Below are 20,305 nucleotides of genomic sequence, written 5' to 3'. Positions count from 1 at the left end.
GGAGAGGAGCAGTGGATGGGAAGGCACACAGCATGGGAGCCCCCAGTGCATGGTCTCAAGGTGAGGGGCACAGCATCACTTCTGCAGAGGCTGTCTGGGGAAAGGCACAGGCTGGACAACAGGGGCTTGGATGGAGTGCCTGGATATGTCATGAAAGATTTTAATTATGTGGGGGAAGGAGCGACTGGAGGGAGAACAGGCTAGGATGACCTGGCTGGAGGTGTCTGAAGGAAGAAGCCCAGAGGCAACTTTCAAGACAGATTTCAATATGAGGCAGTCCAGTTACCTAAGTTTGAGTTATAGTCTGAACAATTTTTTCCCAATCTTCAAATATGAGAAAATAAATCCCAATAAAAATGTAAATACTATTTTTAAAACATGACATCGATATAATGCCTCCCTTTAAGTCTAGACAAAGTGAGATGTCAGTGATCATTTCATCTTACAAAGAAATGGAAATTCACAGAAGTGAAGGGACTGGGTCCTAGCTTTACCTGTTAGGAAAGCCCAACACAAAATATAGGTCCTTATGGTTCAGATTCAGTTTTCCTTCATTTCCTGGCATTCAATAACGTATATCTATATTTGGCAATTGTTTTTAGAGTCCTGCTTTAACTGGGGAAAAATTTATTAACTCCCCTAATTTTTTAAACTAGGTATTAAAATTAAGCATTTTCCCAAGGGAGATGCTGATGTAATGTTTTCTCTATTTTCATCAATAGAGAAAAACACATATATCAACTGTAAATAAATGGGCTTGGAGATTTGAAGATGACAGAACAGCAAATTATTTTCCATTTAAAAGTCCCTGGATTTGTTTCTTTTTGTTAACAAAGTGAAAGAGGAATTTCAGACTCATGAGTCATAAAATTCTTAATGAAGACAAAAGTAGATGATTTATGTTATATATACTGTAGCTGTGGTCAATGTTTCCTGAGGACTTAACAGCAAAAACTGCTACAAATGTGAGCAGAAATTCAAATGAAAACACAAAATATGTCCTGTTTACTAGTGGGTTGCAATCAAACAGGACGCAGGGTCCCCTAGAAAACACACATTACTCCTAAGAGAAAACTTAAGAAATGCTCTCTCTTTAATTAGATATATATGCTAATTAAAGAACAGAGAACTATAGGAAATGCATATACTTTTCAGTAAGAAAAAAGCATTTAAGAGAAAAACTGTGAAAGCCAAACAAAAGGAGTGTGAATAGCAAGAATTCTTAATATTGATCTGGAGAGAAAGCACATAACTGAAGGAAGAAAGTGAGGGCGGAGCTGTTCCATCCATGAGCATGGACATAAGCTCAGAGAGCTGTACTCCTTGTAGTTACTATGGACTGTACGCAAAGCAACAAGAAGGTTCCAATTTCACAAAAATAAAGCAAATTTCCCAGATCACTGAGCAATGTAATGGAATATATGTTAAATATGCAGTCTTTGGTCAGATTCTGGAGTGTCATGAGGGTCAAACTGAAGGACTACAGACTCCATTCAGAAATGCTCACTGGAGGCAATCCAGATTCATTTAAAATGCACAAGACAAAAAAAATGAAGCTATAAAAAACTTGGAAAGAGTTTTGGAAGATCAAGAGCACTGGCCTGGCTTGTTGTGAAGACGGTGTAAAACATTCACTTGGTAGCTAACTGGTGCACAGTAACTGTCCCTTGCTATAATCATAATATGTAGGAGGTCTGCATTTTTGTCCTGGTTCTGCTATTAATTCACTTCTGAGTGTGGCCAGTTGGCTGTACTTCTCAGGCCTCAGTCTCCTACCATATAAGTTGAGGTTAAACCAATGTTCTCAGGGAATCATTTATTTAGGGTAAAAATCTCAGTTACTCACATTGATTCAGATACCAAGAAACAGTGTCAGTATTTAAGCAATGTTTCAATCCCACAACCCCCTACCCCAAAGAAAAGAGCTAAATCAGTTTTTCACAGTTCAGTTTGCATGTAATTATTTTGATTGAGTTTTTACATAATTTTAAAAATTACAAAACATAAAAAAAGCAAAGTGCTTTTGGGGACAAGGCAGTTCAATGCAGAACACTTGGGAATTTAAGCACACAATATACATATTAAATATATTTGACAGTTTAGTTACAGATTGACAAACACAATGGGAAAGTAGACAATTCAAAGCCTTGAACAGATTAAACTCCACATTCTGCAACTAGAAAAACGATAAGCTACTGAATATTAGCATAGCACATTAGAATACATATTAAAGTATACTCCCCCTTGGAAAATGGCAGTGATTATACATTGGTGCTGTCACAGAGCACTTGTGGATACCTTCTGTCCAGCATCAACCCTGTCCACTGTGAATTCTATTTTGTTATCACCACCGTCTTTCTTGGGCCTGCTCTTCTGAGTTTTCCTGTTTCAACAGTTTCAGGCTCTACCCATACCTGATGCCATCCATCCAGGATGCCCACTGTTAAGGCTGGGGGGAGCAAGAGAATCTGGAAGAATCTCTTACCTTTCTAAAATAAGAAAAGGGATTTAATTTGAAGGTTGGAGATGTGACTGTGTACCAGACTGTTTATCACATTTTAGGCAACATGCTTTATCAGACTGAAATTGAGAAAGGACCCACAGAGCTAGCTGGCTTCCTTCTTGTTTTAAAATACCACTGGAAGGCTGATGGCAAGGAAAGGTCCTTTGTAAGAGGAACCGTGCAGCTGAGCTTTGATCACATGAGCTGCAATTCTTATGGATCAGGAATCCTTCGAGCTGGTATCAAATCCAAGTTGTAAGGGAAACTTCCGCCAAGGCCCCCGAGTCTGTGGCTGTCAGGGAGTTACTGTTAGCAAGCGTGTGGACCAATTAATACAACACTAAAGGCGGCAAGAACAGCAAACTTGTCTGTCCTTGAAATGCAAACATCATCTCAACTTGACTTCATTCATCCTGGTCAAAAGGAAAAGGCACATTGACTTTCTTCAACACTAGGGAAACTCAAAATGTTTATTCATGAACTCTCATTTGCCTCCCTTTAGCTTACACCACGTACACGTACACTTTAACAACAGAAGAGTGAGTTTTCGAACTTCAACTATAGATACTGGCATAGCAGGCTGGGTGTATTTCTGAAGCACTGGTATATATCCATATAGACAGATAGCTATTCCTCCACAATCCCGATGTCTGCTCAGATCTGAGAGGCAGGCACCCACTGCCTCCTCTTCCTCCCTGAAGGCTCTTCGTACACAGCGGTGTCAGAGGCCAGGCCGCCTCGTCAAGGTGAAAGTGGCCAGGGTTCCCTTCTTCTTTACAAATACTGTGCTGGGTCTCACTGGGTGGCCTTGTGAGATCGGACCAGATCACTTTTAGACAAAAAGAGTCAAAGAGAACTTGGGTTTCCAGAGGAAAAAAAAGTGTTGCCCCCTATAAATCATAGTCTCAGTGGAGTAGTGTCTTCCTAAAGAGGTAGAAATAATAGGGGGTGTGTGTTGCAGATGCCCACATTCAATAATACTGAGCACTGTGTCTGTAAGGGCTTAAAATGGACTGACTCCACTCAGCTCTCTGATTTTTTCATAAGTAAGCCAGAACACCAATGACCAAGGGGTCTGAAAGATTAACCAAAGAAGTTAGTGCATATTTCAAAGCAATGATCAATCATCTACATATATGCATTTATATCATTGAGTGACAAAGTCATTTTGAATCCACTGAAGCCCAAAACAAATATTTTTTCTTTTACCTTTGTACTTTATAATTTAAAAAGTGTCTTAATGTCTCATTTATCATGGATTTCTCTAAAGGACAGTCTACAAAAGAAAGGAAAAGTAAGAATAGCCCTACTTTACAGATGGGCACTGAGGCTTAGCTGTCAAATATCTGCTGACATGGGATAGAGCTGAACCAGTGGTTCCTGTTCTCCATCCCAGAGTGGTTTGCACTGGACCATCCTGCTTAAAGAGGTAGGACTCGGAACACCTGACTTCTAAGCTCCTCCCCATGGCTCTTCTACATGCAGTGTGACCACCTGACACATCACACATCTCTAATGAGAGTTAGATCATTACACCAACACCTGGTGTCTCACATCTTCAAGGCTTGACTTTGAGTTGAACAAAGTCACAGCTATCTCTAGAATTATAAAAGAACATGGGTTGGAAGAAGATATAAATGCTAAGGGGTAAACATCAGAATGAAGAAAGGGATCTAATTGGATTTAATGTCTGATCAACATGTAATGGAGAAAAACTGCATCCTGCTTGAGAAATAAGCTGAAGCAATTAGAGTGTAGAATATATTTGGGTAGAGAGTTTGTAATGCAAAATGTTATGAGCATTTTATGTTATGCTGATAAGCTGAGAATTTATGAAATAGCATATTTAGAAGAACATATCTTTGTCAGACATATGTAAACTAAGGAATATAAAGTTGTGAAGATACTATATTTTTATGAAAATAAAAATGAAGTGAGCCAACATCACTGTAGTCAGATGCAATCACCCCTAATTGCTGTGGTACTCAGAGTTCTTTGGCCAATGGCAACACTGTAGCAACAAAGCCACAGGAGCAGAGAAATAAGCCCTCAGCAGCAGCTGAGCAGCAAAGGTCTGGCTATCTCTGGTAGTAGGGATGGTGAGGGAGTCTGGATGGGTTCTGTTACGGTTGAGGGGGGATCATGTGGCTGAAGAATGTGGGTAGGCAATGACTGGGGTCTACTAGCCCCTCATGGCAGTGGGGGTGTGCACCGCATTTATTCAGTGGTTTCTTCCCTGGTACAGCTCAGACGCTACCTGTGATGCAAGTGCAGCGGAACCCAGGTTGCTTCCTCTGGTCTGGCTTTTGCTCTAACTGCTGGGAAAGAGCAAAGTCCTTTCCCATGCTTGTTCTTGTGGAGCTGGGCCCATAAGAGCTCTCTTGGGCTGATATTCTTATATGTATGTTTACAAATAAGCTTTCTCTGTGGCAACTTGGTGTTGGCACACAGCCTAATATCGCTTGACTCTGGGACAGAGGGTGCTGTCCCAGGGTCACCAGCACGTGGCCATGTGTGCAGTGTGAGCAGGCAGGAGGTTCTGGCCTAGCCATTGGTTTCCATGAATTCAGCTGGCGAATCCACATTTTCAAGGCCCATGTACTTGGAGAAGCTTATGAGCCAGGGTTCTGAGCTCTGAGTCACCAAGTCGCCACTGTGGTACACCGAAAGGCTGTGGCCCTGGTGACTTGGGCCCGTCACTGGCCTTTCTTTGGTAACACCCCTCCTCACTGCACCTCTGCTCTTTGTTCAGGATTTCTGTAAGCCAGCTGCAGATCTTGAGCATCTCAGCATCTCCTACTGCAGCACAAAGGGAAGGGTTGAAGCTAGGCAGACCTGAAGTCAGTTCCCAACTCTGCCACATGAACCCGCTGATCTGGCTACTTGTTTTTGTGTTAATAAACACCTATCCAACCTCAGGGGTCGCTTCTTCTTAAAGCTTCAATGACCACTGTCTGTGGGCAGTGTCAAATCTGAATCTCCATCCCTATTTCCCCACTATGACCTAGACCTGTATATTAGTTAAGCTGGTCGCCCAGGATCTGGACATCCTGTGGGTATCCAAATGCCCTGCAGCTAAACTACAAACCTTCTTCCCTGCCAAAGACCCTCATTTGGGCAAACTACTCAGGGCCTGACATTTCCTTATCCTGTCCATCTATGCCCTTGTCCTCAATCACATCTCCTCCCTAAATCCCTTTCCAACCATTTTCTTCTGTTCCCAATTTATCTTTCATTTATCACTGTCCCTAGGCTTTTCCAAACCCAGGGAAGTCCAAGAAATCTTTCTGAGAATGCAGATTCCTCTGGCCACACCCATGGCTATAGCCCCCAGGCTCCCTCCTTCCAGCCTCTGCCCCTCTCTAGCTGCCCCTTTCCCCTGCTGCTCTCCTGCAGCCTGGGTGCCCTGGCCCGCTGGGTATCCTGCAGCTCATGTCTTTCTCAAGTTCTCTGTGTCCCTCTGACCTGGCTGAGTCTTACGCTTCCTTCAAATCGCAGTTCGGGTCACTCCGGGCAGGGCTCCTTAATCACCCAGTGTAGACAGCATGGACAGCACCTAGCCCTCTTCTCATAACACGCACCACTTACAGCCTCTTATCCCCGGCAAAGTCCTCACACGGAGGAAGTGCTCTATTCAATATATATATATAAAATACCACATATTATTATAATATCACATTAGTTTTCGATTGTTTGAATTTCTAAGCCATAACTCATCTATTCTTTCAAATATTTTCTTACAAAAGGTATGACTATCTTACCTTTATTATATTTGCTATATTACTTAAGTACATCTAATTCTGCATCTTAGTTCACAATAGTAAAAGATAACATCTAAAGCACATAAGAATGATAAAATGCTTTCTTAAAAAGTGGAGTGATAGGGCCCGGGATTTAGCTCAGTGGTTCCGCTGCCTGCCTCGGAAGCGCAAGGACCCAAGTTCGATCCCTGGCACCAAAAGAAAAGTGGAGTGATAATAAGTATTAACAGGTAAGGTAAAACTTACCATCAAAGTAACAAAATTCATTTGAAATAGTAAATTTTTCTAGGAATCTGTGCACCTGTGTCAACCACTTATCTTTTAGATATGTAGACTTCTGAAGGTTTTATATCACCAGAGATCTACCCACTGGCTACTCATACCCTATTTACTAATGGAGGTACAGTGGTACCTCAGTTCATGAACTTGATTCTTCCCGTGATTCTGATCACAAACCAAATTGGAAGAGAATCAAGTTAAATTCAATGGTTATGTTCAATGTTGATCTGATGGGGAAATTTGATTCGTTTCTCATCCAGTTCAGTTTGTGACCAGAATCATGGGGAGAACTGAGTTTGTGAAGTGAGATACCACTGTAAATGATTTATTTCACCTTAATCTGCCACAGAAGGCAATACTACTCTGAGGAGAGGTGAAGGGAAGCTGAGAAAAACTTACAAAGAAAAGTTAGGTCTTGATTTGGGGGCAGAGCTGTGCCACAAACCAGAAGAGAAAAGGGAATATATTTATGGGTTGACACTAATTTCATTATACAGAAAAGAAGAAGGAAGAAATGAATCCTAACTTTACCATTCGCAGCCAAGATGGTAAAAAGCCTTTGTACAGACTCATGAACCCTTCACCCTGAACAGCCTGGACCAAGCAGTCGGTGGAGGATTTGTACAAGAGCCCCCTACAGAGGAAACCAGAGAGCTTTGTTAAGTTGTTTCCATGTAAGCACAGGTACAGATCAAATAAAACAGTTTAAGGAAATGTCTTATACTAGGTGTGGTTCCATTGGTATAGATACAGATGTAGGTAGCTGCACTTGAGCTTAAAGATAACTCTCACAGCTGATTCTTCCTTCTCACCCCAGCCCTAGTCTTGTGCTTATTCATGCCAACTGACTCTCCAGAGAAAGCATACAATTTTATACCAAACCAAATTCTCAATGTTACCTGAGAGTCCTAAGTTTCTGAAGAAAGTGCTCTGTGAATTTTCAGCACAGTATGCTTTCAAAAACTCTTTGAAAACAATAAAATCACAATGAATACCTGTGTCTAAATAACATGATTGTCAGCTTATTTCCCAAATGTATAGTACTTTTTCATCATAGAGCAGGTCATTACATAAAAACAATTTCCTCATTAAACACAAAAACACACAAATACCTTTCTGCCAAGAATAAATACATCTTTAAAATATCTTTAAAGTACAATATTACCGACATTCAACCACATGGATACTGAGGAGTTTCTAATTACCTTCCTTGTTTATCTCGTGGTTGGTTCATTATTCGGCTTTTGATGACATCAGCTGGTGTTCCCAAAATAGAAGCTACCAGTCCAGAACATAAACTGTAGTACAAATAAATGAAATGGAAAGATAACACACAACAGCCTCTACATTTTAAGAGTAAGGAGTTGACACTGAAAAAGAACGGAATACTAAATATGTTACTATACTGGTCTTCATCATTATGTCCCTTTAGCTTAAAATTAATGCTGAATACAGTGGAGGGGCAGAAAAAAATACAAAAAAGAATGGCAGCCAACAAATATGTCCTGTGCACCTGTCGATCTCGGCCCTCTGGTAGGCAGTGGGCAAGACAGGAAAGATGCTGCCTGAAGCTCATGCTCTGCATGGGAAGAGGCTTAGGAAAAATCGGTGAACTCACACACGGACAAATGCTATGGAAAATAACACAGGGAAGCGTGACTGAGCCACTGGGTGATGACAGGCAGACAGGGAAAGGCTCCAGCATGGCAGCAGAAGGCATTCACCTAGAAGAACCTTGGAGGAGGAGTGGTACCAGCAGAGGGAAGAACAGGCACAAGAGCCCGAGTCAGGGACGCTCTTGGTGTGGTTAAGGATCACTGACTGGACGCTGTTAGTATACTTCTGGCTTATTGCAGCAGCGCAGAGGGAGCTAGGATTTGGAATCAACCTCACAAGCTGAATGAAATGACCACAAGTTAAAGACAGTAGACATCGAAAAGGAACCCGCTGTAATGGAGTGTGAAATTGTGTTGTAAAGAGAATAAGACTGTGTCCCATCCCACAACACTTTCCTTCCTGTCCTTGTCTGGGAAGAACCCGTCCCTTCAGACCCTTCTCTAATCTAATTCCTCCTCCTTCCTGGGCCCTTCCAGTGTGTACTCTGTTCTTCCTCTAATCCCTCCAGGGACCAGTCCCTCTTTCAGCATTTAAGCTCATCTTGCTCCCCCTGGTGGAAGCTCCGGGCAGGACTTCTGCTTCTGTACTGGTTCCATGGCGTGGTGTTATCAGGTTCATCTGCTGAACTGGGCTGAAGGTGATCACCAGAGCCTGCCCGAGATGGCACCACCCAGGTGCAATTTCGTCTAATTTTGTTGGTCTTTTCCCCTTTAAGAAAATCACTCTTTATAAATGTGGCACCTTCTTTCTCTAAGAGTAATTCCTCTATATTCCTGATCAAGAGACCAAAAGTTAGAATTTACTCCCAAAATGGAAGAAAAGATATAGGGAGGAAAACAGAGTGACACTAAAACAATCACTTACCTGGACAAACCATGAGTCATGATATTGTCCTCAAGTGGTGTATTCAAAACCAAGTAGTGTTTCACTGTGTCATAAGTGGTTAAATCTGGCAATGGAAAAAGAAGATTTAAATGTTCATGCGTCCTTGACTGAATGTCTTCTGTATTGAGAATATGGGCTTAGGGCAGCAATGTGCCCCAGAATGAAAGGTTGAGGAAGGGAGAGCTACACTCGGAGGGTGCAGAGGCACTCCATTGTATCGCTGGGATCCTAGAGTCCAGCTAGGCCCAAAGTCAGCTCAACCCTGCCTTCTCAGTATGCAAACTGAGAAATTCCTTGGTGAGCCACAGGCTGAGTACAGGCCCTGTATTGTAAACAACTGTCACAACTGCTATTCCACATCAAGCTTCTTGTACTTTTTCTATTGAAAACAAAGCGTTATTAAAGGGTTCGGTGACATCACAATGCTGGAGTTTTATAAAGATTATTCACACCACACATAGGGAAGTAAACTAATGAAGGCAAGAATGGGCAGGCATGGTTTTTTTGTTGTTTTTTTTGGTACCGGGGATCAAACTCTGGACCTTGCGCTTTCAAGGCAGGCAGTGGAACCACTGAGCTAAATCCCGGGCCCTGGGCAGGCACGTCTGATTGTTCACCAAGTATCTCAGTGCCCAGTGTGTGCCTGGGGCTGTTCTGGTCACTGGAGAAAGAGCCAGGGGACAAGACAATCTCAAATCCCTGTTTTCTGTTGAGGGAAGAGACAGATATTCACATTCCCAATACGAGGGCTTATAATTCTCAAGGCAACCAGGACTTCTTGGAATCCAACAACGTTTCCATTACCTCCCATGTTCACCAGCGCTGCTCTCTGTATATTGGGTACCCAGCCGGCCCACAGTCCACGTATTCCTCCTTCCGCTAAGATTTTTGCAAACGCATGATGCACACCGCGAAATCTAAGGAATACAACAATGAAATGTGAAAATGATGTATTCTTGCATACAGAATGTATTGGATACAATTTGGACTAAAGTAATATTTATTCAAAACTGTTAGAAATTAAAAAAATATGCACAAGTCTAATTTCCAGATAAACTTAATCCTTTATCATAAAGGCCAATACTTGATTTAAACTTTTTAACACAATGACTATAAATTGTTACCTTCTTTTTCTCAGATTGTTTCAAGGATTAAAAATACTGTTCTGGAAAGGTCATCAGTAGATATACTAACTACAGGAGGAAAGAGTAGCTGTTAGATTTCTGAGTTTATTTTACTAGTGATGAAGAGGACCTGCAAGTTTTAAAATTTTGCCACATGGCATTAAAAAAATCACTGACTCTCAGGGCTGGGGGCCAGCTAGCTCAGTGTAGGGTGCTTGCTTGGCACACATGGGGCCCTGGGTTCAATCCCTAGCAATGAAAACAAACAAACATACACACACACAATCATTGGCTCTCATATAATCTCATAAGATAAAATTTTTAGCGCAAAAAGTAAAAAGGATAATCTAAGAATTTTCAGAGTAATTTTAGCTTTGCGAAAATTTACTGTTCTGTTTTCATTTTGCTCATACTTCTGGAGACAGATGAAAACTGATGCTGAACCATGAACCAATCAAAGAAAATTCTCTCTTATAAAAGAAAATTCTGGGCTTTTACAGTCAGAAAAATCTGGAGTCAAATGCCACCTTTCCCATTAGCTGTGTGGTTTTCACACAGGAGTTACATGCTCTGAATCTCCCCCAAAAGACAACAGGTCAGTTTTGACATGCATAATTGTTATTAAACTACATGGGAAGTTATAATCACAAACAACGATTACAGCTAAAACTTACCATTTATTAAGTGCCAGGCATTGATATTCAAAAGATGCATTTTAATCCTGAAAACTCGATGTAGTATATGCATTATCATTCCAATTTACATTTGAGAAAACTGTGGCTAGAAAGGTCAAAGAACTTGACTGCTATTACAAAGCTAAAATGTGGTAAAGGTTGGCTTTGAATTTTCAGGCTAGTCCCAAGGTTCATGTTCTTTGCTACAACATTAAGTATAGACAAGCCAAAAATTTCCAACATTAGAGACAAAGAAGAAAACAACTGGAGAATCAACTAAAAATGTAGGTATTTCAGGATTCCAACACAGTTTTCCCTTCAAGCCAGCCAAAGCTGCACCACTTCCTCCCACTGCTTAGTAATTACAAGTTGTTCCAAAGTGAGAAAATGGGCCCTGGCATTCTGTAAACTCCTGGCTTAGTCAGAGTTCTGTCTTTTCTCCTCTTGGATAATGTAACAGAATTTTTGATCACAAAAGCATAATAAAAAAAAAATCTTTAAATGTCCTTAAGGAGGGCCTTGGGATGGAGGAGGGATGGGATCAGACATGAAAGTGGGAACGATTCACAGGTCTGACCTCATTACTTTCCTTCTTTCTGGGAGAAAGAGGAAAAATCAAGGTTTCTGGAGCTAGGCATCTTCACTAAGTGTCATCAAAACATTTGGAGAGCCCCTGTTCAAGATGAAAATATGGAGACTGGAAATGTTTAGTGAATTCCACAACACCAAACCACGATGGTAAAGCTGGACTTCATAACAGGGCAAATTTTAATAATCAGTTTCTGTATATCAACCCTCAGCAGGGGCCAAGTCTAAATCCCTGGCTGGGAAAAAGCAGGGAAGAGTCATGAATACATGTGATTTCCCTGATAAAAAACATGTACATTTCATTGTGCAAAGAAAAGATCCAGAGTAGCTGGCAGCATTAACACTATCACTGAATACTGAATCACAGAAATAAGTTCAGCAGATAACTGTTCAAACTATGGTGGAGGCAAGGAAAAAAGAAAAGTATCAGTTAATTGGAAAACATACCTCAGTGGTTTCCCTTCAAGTTTTCTTTTTCCTTCCATTTGCATCTGAACCTTCACTAGATCAGTTGGGTTGGCTAAAAATTGGCCAATAACGCCAGCCATCATCCCTCCAATGACTGATTTCCTAATTGCAAAAGGAGATGTGTTTTCTTTTAAAAAGTTGCCAGTGACTTCAACATACTTTACAGTGAACTCATACCAAGCAGGTACAGGCCCTGGGTAAGGATTTAAGTCAAAGTGAAGCAAAGGATAGACCCAAATACACAGAGGGAAAGAAAGTACGTGGTTTGATTGTTTATGGCAGGGCTAATGGACCACAAGGAACTAAAATGAAAATCCGAAGTTTCAAGCCATACACACATGCCCTGAAATCCACAGGGAAGGGGCAGCTGCTTCAAAGACATAAACACCTAAATAGTTAATTTAACTCCAGGTTAATTCTGACTGTAGGGGAATAAAAACAGCACAGATATAATCCACCTAACAGATAAAGGCTGGTAAACCATATTATAAAAACTACTAGTTTAAGTAGTCCCCCAAACGAAGGGCGATTGAAAACATTTCTCTTTCTAAAGAAACTTTCCATTGCTGAACAGGTCCTTCTGTTCCCAGCTCAGCCATCGGTGAGCAAGACTAGACTGGAAGATTACAATCACACAGAAGAAGTGGGCCCAAAGGATTACACATTTCAAAGTCTCAACAAGTAGTTTATGCTACTAAAAGGCTATCATAGCTTACATTTTCTTTTAGTTTGATAAAGATAATTCAATTAATTCCCCTGATTATTGATGAGGCTCAACATTTTGACATTTTAAACAAACATTTATATTTCTTTTTGGGGGAACTACCAACATCCTTTCCTTATTTTTCCATTGTGTTCACTTGATGTTTTTATTGATTTGCTGGTTGGGAGTTCTATTTTTTATGTCTCTGTTATAAGTGATAGGCACTTGTATTCATTATCTTTTCTACAACGAAACAAAAGCCTAACAGTAGGTCTGACTTCTACAGTTAGGAAACTGAAGGAAAAGCAGGCGAAGACCTTTCTCAAGTTACATAGAACCAGAGTGGGAATCAGAGCTCCTCTCCGCCTGACCCCGAAGTCCACAGTTCCTCCACAACAGGGAGAAGGAGGTGCTCAGTCCAAGTCACCGAAGTCACTGGGGTTAGGAACCAGCAATGACATGATGACGGTATGAGTCTGAGAGACAGTCACAGAATGAAGAAGTATATTACTATAGGGACGAGCTTGACTTGGAGACTCGGAGGGTGTGCACATGAGGGTGTGGTGAAGGTTAGAAGGGCAGACACCAGTCAGTCAATACCCAAGGGCTCTGTCTCAGCACTGCTCTCCCCTTGGGGGACACTGAGGACTACGACAGGGTGCTTACTGAGAAGGGGCCAATGCAGTCACCCAGGATGGGGCTTATGCAGGAAGAAAAGGCGACAAGAGATGAAGAGATACTGAGAAACCCTAGAGCTGGATCTCCAAAAGGTCAAAGACAGCTGACTCAAAGGACTGCCAGACACACCTACATACCAAGGGAGACAAGGATTTGGTAATTCTGACACATTCTTCATTCTCACATTTAGATAATGAAGTATATTAATTTATGTGCTCAGATCCCTCCACTGTTAGGCAGTTTTTCAACCTCCTAAATTTATAATCCAAACTTTAGAAAATGAGAAGATTCTAATGTACTGCTGTTTGCTAAACCAAGGCTTGTTTGTATATGTGCTGCCGAAGTGAGCACACCAAGACTTGTTTGGAGAAGACATGTACTCACAGAATGCAGATTCTCCTCAGATGCCTCCTTAGGCTCCAAAAAAAAAAAAGCAAAAATAGAAACTTGGCATCTTCTATAATCATAGAACTGCCAAATCCATTCCTAGGTATTTTTCTTTAAGAAGTTTAAATCAGCTACAACAATGGCCAAGAGGAAAATTCAATGGCTTGAAACAAGTAAGAACTTTGCTTAAGTATAGAAACTTACAAATTTAACTGTTCATTTTTTACTTCATTGGACTAATTCAAAATAGGAATAATGGTTTATTTCCTTGAGATAGGTTTAAAGAACTGGATCATATACAAACTTCTGATAATATAAAAGCTATACCCAGAAAGAAAAAAATGCATTAATCTGGGGTTACCTCTCTGGAAGAAAAGATGTTGTTTTGTTTATTCTTTATATGCCTTCTTTCTAAGATTACATTTTTCATTTAGAAATTGAGTTCTGAGATCAATGATATCCAAAGAAAATTTAGGTGTACATGTAAGCCAAATGCATTAAACGTGAAAAATTTTAAGGATTTTATCAGATACATAAAGCCTAGAGTTTCCAAAGTGCATCATCAAAATAGCATTTCTAGAATAGAGAATGTCTTTTGATTGTTATAAGTGCTGCAATGCACAGTCCAAGCAGGCACATCCAACCTACCTTCTTTTTGTCTTCTATTTTAATGTTAAAGTAAAAAAGTTTTAGAAAGAAAGTTATTCTATTTATATCCACTGTACTATGCACTTCATAGGTGATCCAAGTTAATTCTTCTTCACTTAAAGCAATGAGGGCAAAAGGAAACACAGGGCTTAGGTTGAACGTGTGTGAAATTTAATGTATTATATTTCTATTCACCAAACAAAGCTAATAATAATAAAAAATGACTGATATTTGAAAAATAAATGGTGCTCCATTACAATTCTCTTAACATTCAAATACAAATAATATCCCTATTTATGCACAATTTATATATTTATATACTTTATGTCTATACACACTGGGCAGTAAATGCTCAATTATTTGAATTTAGATTAAAATTACTTATGGTTTTAATTTATAACTCAAGGCAATTTTAATACAAATGTACAATTCTACATAAATCTCACAGATAAACATGAGTGCTTTTATAGTGTATGGTATTATTTTCAAAACAAGACTTACCAAAGGGGATAATGCTCATCTTCATTTTTGCCAAAGACAACCTCTCGGAGATGTTCGTAAGTGACCATCCGACCCCCAGAGTACACTGTAAAACAGGTCATTAAAAAAGGCAAATTCAGCTCTGCGCTTAATAAACAAGAGGACAATGTGACCCAGCCTTGTCCCTCTATAGCTGTGATACACGCTCCCGACACGGGCTGCTTGGTATTTCTCCAGCTGGGGCATAACCCTGTAGGTCTCAGGCCTTTCTGCTCGCTGTCCGATCTCTCTAGAATACATTTTCCCTTTTCTTCTTTGTTAACTCATTTTAGGACTCAACTCAAAAAATATGTTTTTCAGAAAGTGCTCTCTAGCCTTTCCCTTGAGGTTCTAGGCCAGTACAGTATACTCTAACTGTTATGCCTGTGTCTAGATGTCCCCCCAAATCCTCATGCAGTCATAGGTGGGGCTTTTTTAGAGGTGGCTGGATCTAGAGTGTGTGATGCTAGAAATGATTCATGGTGCAATGCTAGGCGCAAAGGCACTAGGATTAAGGGTGTAAGTGCTACCCACTCTAAGTAGTCTGGATAAGACAAAAGGGGCAGAAAGATGCTGCTGAGGTCCTTTGTTGCTTTGCTACCCTCTGCCCACCATGAACTGTTCTCTGCCAAGCCACCCTGCCTTGGAGCCAGTTGATTATGGACTGAACCCTCTACAAACACTAAATAAACCTTTCCTCCCTTAAATTGTGGATGTTGGGTATTTGTTGGGTATTTTGTCTCAGCAATGAGAGAAAAGTAACTAAGACACTAACATAGCAATGATCAAACTGATTAGCAATGAAGTTCTTCTTGCTCCATCAGACATGAGATTCTACAAGCAGGCTCTGCGTGTCTGTATAATGTCAAAGGCCCTGGCTCATAGCTTGGTACACAACGGGATTTCACTGAATAAACATACATAATCTCTTTGGAAAATTTATTATATTAATGTAATTTATTTCAGTCAAGTGTCGAACATGTGAAATGAAAACTGTAAGATGATATATGATGCTCAGCAAAAATACAAATGAAAAGAAGCAAAACTCAGAATAATAATAATGAAAAGAAGCAAAACTCAGAATAATAATGGGAGAAAGTTGATGGTACATCAACTTACTAAAATCAACACATGGTATTCACTCAGAGAGCTTTTCTTAATATTTCAGGAAGTTTCATTTTGTATTTTAAGATAATCAAAAATATCAAATCGTGAAAGGACCCGAGTTTGATCCCCAGTACCAAAAAAAAAAAAAAATCAAATCAAAGCAGTATTCTCTCTGCACAATTCTGGCTAGTTCTTGATAAATACACTCTAACTTTCTCATTTGAAGAACTGATCTTTAAAAATATTAAGCCAAGGGGCTGGGGATTTAGCTCAGCGGTTTCGCTGCCTGCTGCGCAAGCACAAGGACCCGAGTTCGATCTCCGGTACCCCCCCCCCCAAAATTAAGCCAATAAATATTAGAACTCGGCACTTTTCTGACCAAAGATCCCTGCACACCTAAGAAAACACGAAGGTGGAGGAGGAAGTGCCACACCTGTCTGACCTCCTTTAGAAGCTAAATTTGTTGCTTCTGCCCACAAGCTGAGAAGTTAGCAATTTTCAGTCCTGTGAGTGCCACTTGGGGAGCAGAGCAGGAAGTACTTACATTGGCATAGCTGCTACTGTTCTGCCATAATTACTATTAATGGCTCCCAGACTTAGTTAGGCAGAACTCACCTGTGTTGCATTTAGCCTGTGGCTAGAGTTAGCTTAGGAATCTTTGTTCTCTTTCACACAGCCTGGCTGCTGATGTATGGTGCAAAGATTCATGAGACTTGGCATTGTAGTAAACAGATAATTCTCAAAGAACATAAAAACATTAAATTCTGTGTCTAAAGTTTATGAAGTAAAGGAAAATGGTATCAACTCTTAACCTGTTAAAATATTTTACTATGAAAAATTTCAAATATACAGGAAAGTAGAGAAAACAATATTATAACTCACTTTGTATCTACCATTAAGATTTATTAATTGCTAATACTGTTGTGCCATGTGCTTCTTTTTTTCCCTTAATTATTTTAAAGTACTTTACAGACATCATAACAGCTCATCCCTCAATTCTTCAGGATGTATCTATAAAAACCAAGGGGAGTAACTACTTAATAACAACCGGTAGTTCATTTTTTTCTTCCCAAAAGATCGCATGTTCTTTTGTCATACTGGCAGGGCAGAAAGGCACTGGCTAGTTTTGGGATACAGCTAAAAAGAAGAGATGAACACATAACTCATAACAAACTTACCAGCTAGAATCAAGATAAATACCTACGTGTCTGTAAATGGCCGGTGTCACTCCTTGCCAGAGCTTTAGAAAGCCTTCCTCCTGGACAATTCCTAGGGCTGTGCGCACCATGCCCCTATAGGGGGCAGATTCTCTTGCACTGTCTCCCAACCGAGCAAGAGCGGCTTCTCCTTGCATTTGGAGTCGAGTTTTTGTGAGATCGAGGGGAAAGGTTGCTAACGAGAAAGAACAAATGAGGGGAAAAAACCCACAACGTTCAGAGAAACAAACAAAAATTCTAAAAGCATAGGACTAGTGTTTTCCTAAGGCTGATGAGAACTCAGAATCATTTGATTGCCGTGCACTCACAAATGTAAAAATCACTTCACCAGTGCATTCCAGACTACCAGTAAAAAAAAAAAAAAAAGCGACAACACTTGCATTTCTTTAATCAGAAAGTTCAGACTATATTCTACTCTAAAACTTTGCTTTTTAAATGAGAAGTAAAGTATCTATTTTCTGTGGTGTACCCCTGACTGCACCATGATGTTTAAAACCCAGCCTTAGAAACTGTGCTATACATGCTGTGTACTACAATAAACACAAAATGAAGCTGAATTCCACAATTTCATGGGTGACTTTCACATGCCAATGAAACACAGACCTGATGTACAAAAGATGCAACAGATGTTATAACATTTTCTTTCATATACAAGGAAAGTATGCTCAATATTCTTTCAGTTAAGGCATATATTGAATTGTTTTTCCAGTCCTGATAAGTTGTGTATATGACCTTCTAAAAGTACTTGTAAAAAAAAAAAGCCTGTTTATATTTTGAATTAGAGATAGATCTTTTATTGTCAGGTAAGCTACCTGACCCACATAAGGAATGCCAAGCTCTTGACTGTATACATACAATGTCCTGAATAACTGAAATGATGACATTCAGACAAGTTTGTGAACATTACTGACATTATGTAATACTTTTCAATAACCATTCCTTTTCTAAGAGAAAACAGAACAAGGAGAGGGGCAAAGAATATTAAATCTAACTACTTGCTTTGGAAAGTTAATATCTTGCCACTGGTTTCCCTAAAACACAAGTAGCTTGTATGTAGAGACTTCAAACAACTTTTTTTATTGCATATGAACCCAAAAAAGAAACCTGAAGAAACAGAAACCTCTATTTAAGCACAAATGATATCTTGAAAGCTAATTTTTTTGCCTTCTTTCTGGTTACTTAATATTTCAAGTTCTGATCCTGGATCAATTTGTACTCAAAACAGGGAATATTTTGATTCCTTGGCCTCCTATCCACATTCTCCACAATTCTCTCCATGAATTTTCAACCAGAGGAGTGTTCTTGTAGAAAAGCCACTGAGTCAGAGGGAGAACCATCAGTTTAAAAAAACCCTAGAAATACAACTATTACTCAGCCATCTGATTTTAGATTTCTTTAAATGCTAATGAACTTTGTTTCAGTAGGAACAATAAAAAGTAAAAATTTTCCATCAGCTTTGAGAGTAGATAGAAAAACCAAGAAGCCAAAGGGCAAGAGTAGAAGACAAGAACAGAACATGTGCCTGCTGTGGTAGAAATAGAAAATAAAATCATATTAGAACTGGTCTGACATGTATTTACAAATGACTAATGCATCAGAGATATACCTTATTCCTTTTCTTTTTGATGAGCTAGGAAACGTACAGTAATCTTGAAATACACAGTTAAAGCACTCTATACTCACAAATTTCTAGGAAGAAACACCACCAGCTCATGCAAGGGCACCATAATCCCACTCTAAGGTGGTCTCTGAAAGTTTTCTCTGCTCACTTAGGAAGCTATGACTGTTCTAAGCTCTTATGAGACCTGAAAATAGCATCATCATAATAAGTAGCACATTGTAATTGTCTTTCTCTGCATGTCTCCCCAGCAGCCTGTAAGAAGGTCAGATCATGGTCCTTTCAGCCACACTGCCTCAGCCCTAGCCCTGTAGTCATTATAATCATGTTACACTCCATAGGTGCCCTGCCTTGGATTTAGCATTTATATATCCTTGACTTCTCAGTATCCTTTCTTTTTTTGTTGTTTTTGTTTTTGTTTTTGAGGCAGGGTCTCACTTTGCAGTTCAGGCTGGCCTAGAACTCACTATGTAGCTCAGGCTGGCCTCCAGTGATCCTCCTGCCTCAGCCTCCCAAGTGCTGGGATTACAGGCCCATGCCACCACACCTGGCTCAGTAGCCTTCCTTAAGGCAAACAGTATGGATGAGTCCAACTCAAAGAAGTTAGGTAACTGGCTAAGGTTAAGGAGCTGCTCAATAATGAATGGTTAATCATTGAAGCCCCATAAGGCAGGTCCATAACTTGGATCTGAAAGACACAGTGATCGCACAAAACATGATCCCAACAAGGATGCAGAGTGGATGGTTTTTAAAAGGGTCACCCTGACTAAAGGGAAGATGATCGCAGGAGTGGGTGTAGAAGTTCCCACCAGCCGTAGGAACACACCCGAGGCCCCTGTGGACTTGAAGGCAGGCAGGCCTGCAGGAACCTGGGCCCTCTGAGAGGCCTGCCCTGCCCCTCCCATCCAGGGGCGAGGCCCAGGCTGCCTCCCTCCTTCTCTTCCTCCCTGTTTATCCATCTATCCTTCTCCATCTCTCTACCCCTTCCTCTCTCCATCCCTTCACCTCTCCATCCCTCGATCCTTCCCTTCATCTTCCCCTTCACCTCTCCTTCCCTCTGACCCTCCCTCCCTTCATCCATTCCTCCTTCCTTCCATCCTTCCCTTCATTCACCCCTCTATCCAGCTTTCCACCCACCCCTCCATTCTTCCCTCCATCCTACCATCCATCTTTCCACCTCTCCACCCCTCTATCCATCTCTCCTTCGTTCCATCCCTCCCTCCGTTTATCCCTCCATCCTTCTCTACCCCCCCCCCCCATCCCTCCCGCGACCTGGCGGCCCCCGCTGGAAACCCGTACCTAGCTCGGCCACGGTGGCCGCGCAGCCTGACAGCAGGAACTTGCTGGCCCGAGGCCATCGCTGCGTGAGCGAGTCCTCGTCTTCTGGGACGGACATCCAGCGAGGTGGGGCAGCGGAGCGAGTCAGCTAGCCGGCGGGCACCGAGGGACATCGCTTCTAGCCGCGGCTGTACAAGGAGCGGTCCAGCGCTGTGACCGGACCCCGGCGGCTTCTGGGAGATGGAGTCCGC

General features: G+C 40.9%; 1 protein-coding gene across 3 annotated transcripts; it reads right to left on the bottom strand.

Moving 5' to 3' along the window:
• Nucleotides 1-1,797: 1,797 nt before the first annotated feature.
• On the bottom strand, nt 1,798-20,303 carry Slc25a27 (solute carrier family 25 member 27). Of its 3 annotated transcripts, none has more exons than XR_002395622.2 (9): nt 20,076-20,303; nt 17,142-17,333; nt 14,817-14,901; nt 11,879-12,001; nt 9,850-9,962; nt 9,025-9,109; nt 7,749-7,841; nt 7,075-7,508; nt 1,798-3,578 (listed from the first exon to the last, which is right to left on the bottom strand). XR_002395622.2 is itself a non-coding variant. In XM_004846418.4 (9 exons), exons 1-9 carry the CDS (start codon nt 20,170-20,172, stop codon nt 3,507-3,509), a joined length of 963 nt encoding a protein of 320 aa, XP_004846475.1. In that variant the 5' UTR covers nt 20,173-20,303; the 3' UTR covers nt 1,798-3,506. The 3 variants fall into 3 exon arrangements, 2 of the variants coding, with proteins under 2 accessions (XP_004846475.1, XP_004846477.1); XM_004846418.4 differs by having other exon boundaries at nt 7,075-7,177; XM_004846420.4 differs by having other exon boundaries at nt 1,798-3,332; nt 7,075-7,177.
• Between the last annotated feature and the right edge of the window lie 2 nt (nt 20,304-20,305).

Source organism: Heterocephalus glaber, unplaced genomic scaffold, assembly GCF_053883595.1.
Source record: "Heterocephalus glaber isolate CG9 unplaced genomic scaffold, H.glaber_assembly_v1.0 deba00001497, whole genome shotgun sequence".
Taxonomy (NCBI): Eukaryota; Metazoa; Chordata; class Mammalia; order Rodentia; family Bathyergidae; genus Heterocephalus; species Heterocephalus glaber.
Note: the sequence above shows the minus strand (reverse complement) of the source record. Positions and strands in the feature narration are given on the sequence as shown.

Bases quoted from the DNA above. Each gene is read 5' to 3' on its own strand.
- Slc25a27 (XM_004846418.4), bottom strand. From the start codon at position 20,172: ATGTCCGTCCCAGAAGACGAGGACTCGCTCACGCAGCGATGGCCTCGG. The intron at 12,002-14,816 runs GTAAGTCTTGTT...TTTTGCAATTAG, and splicing joins GATGAGCATTATCCCCTTTG to GAAATCAGTCATTGGAGGGA. The intron at 9,963-11,878 runs GTATGTTTTCCA...TGTATTCCTTAG, and splicing joins CTTGAAGGGAAACCACTGAG to ATTTCGCGGTGTGCATCATG.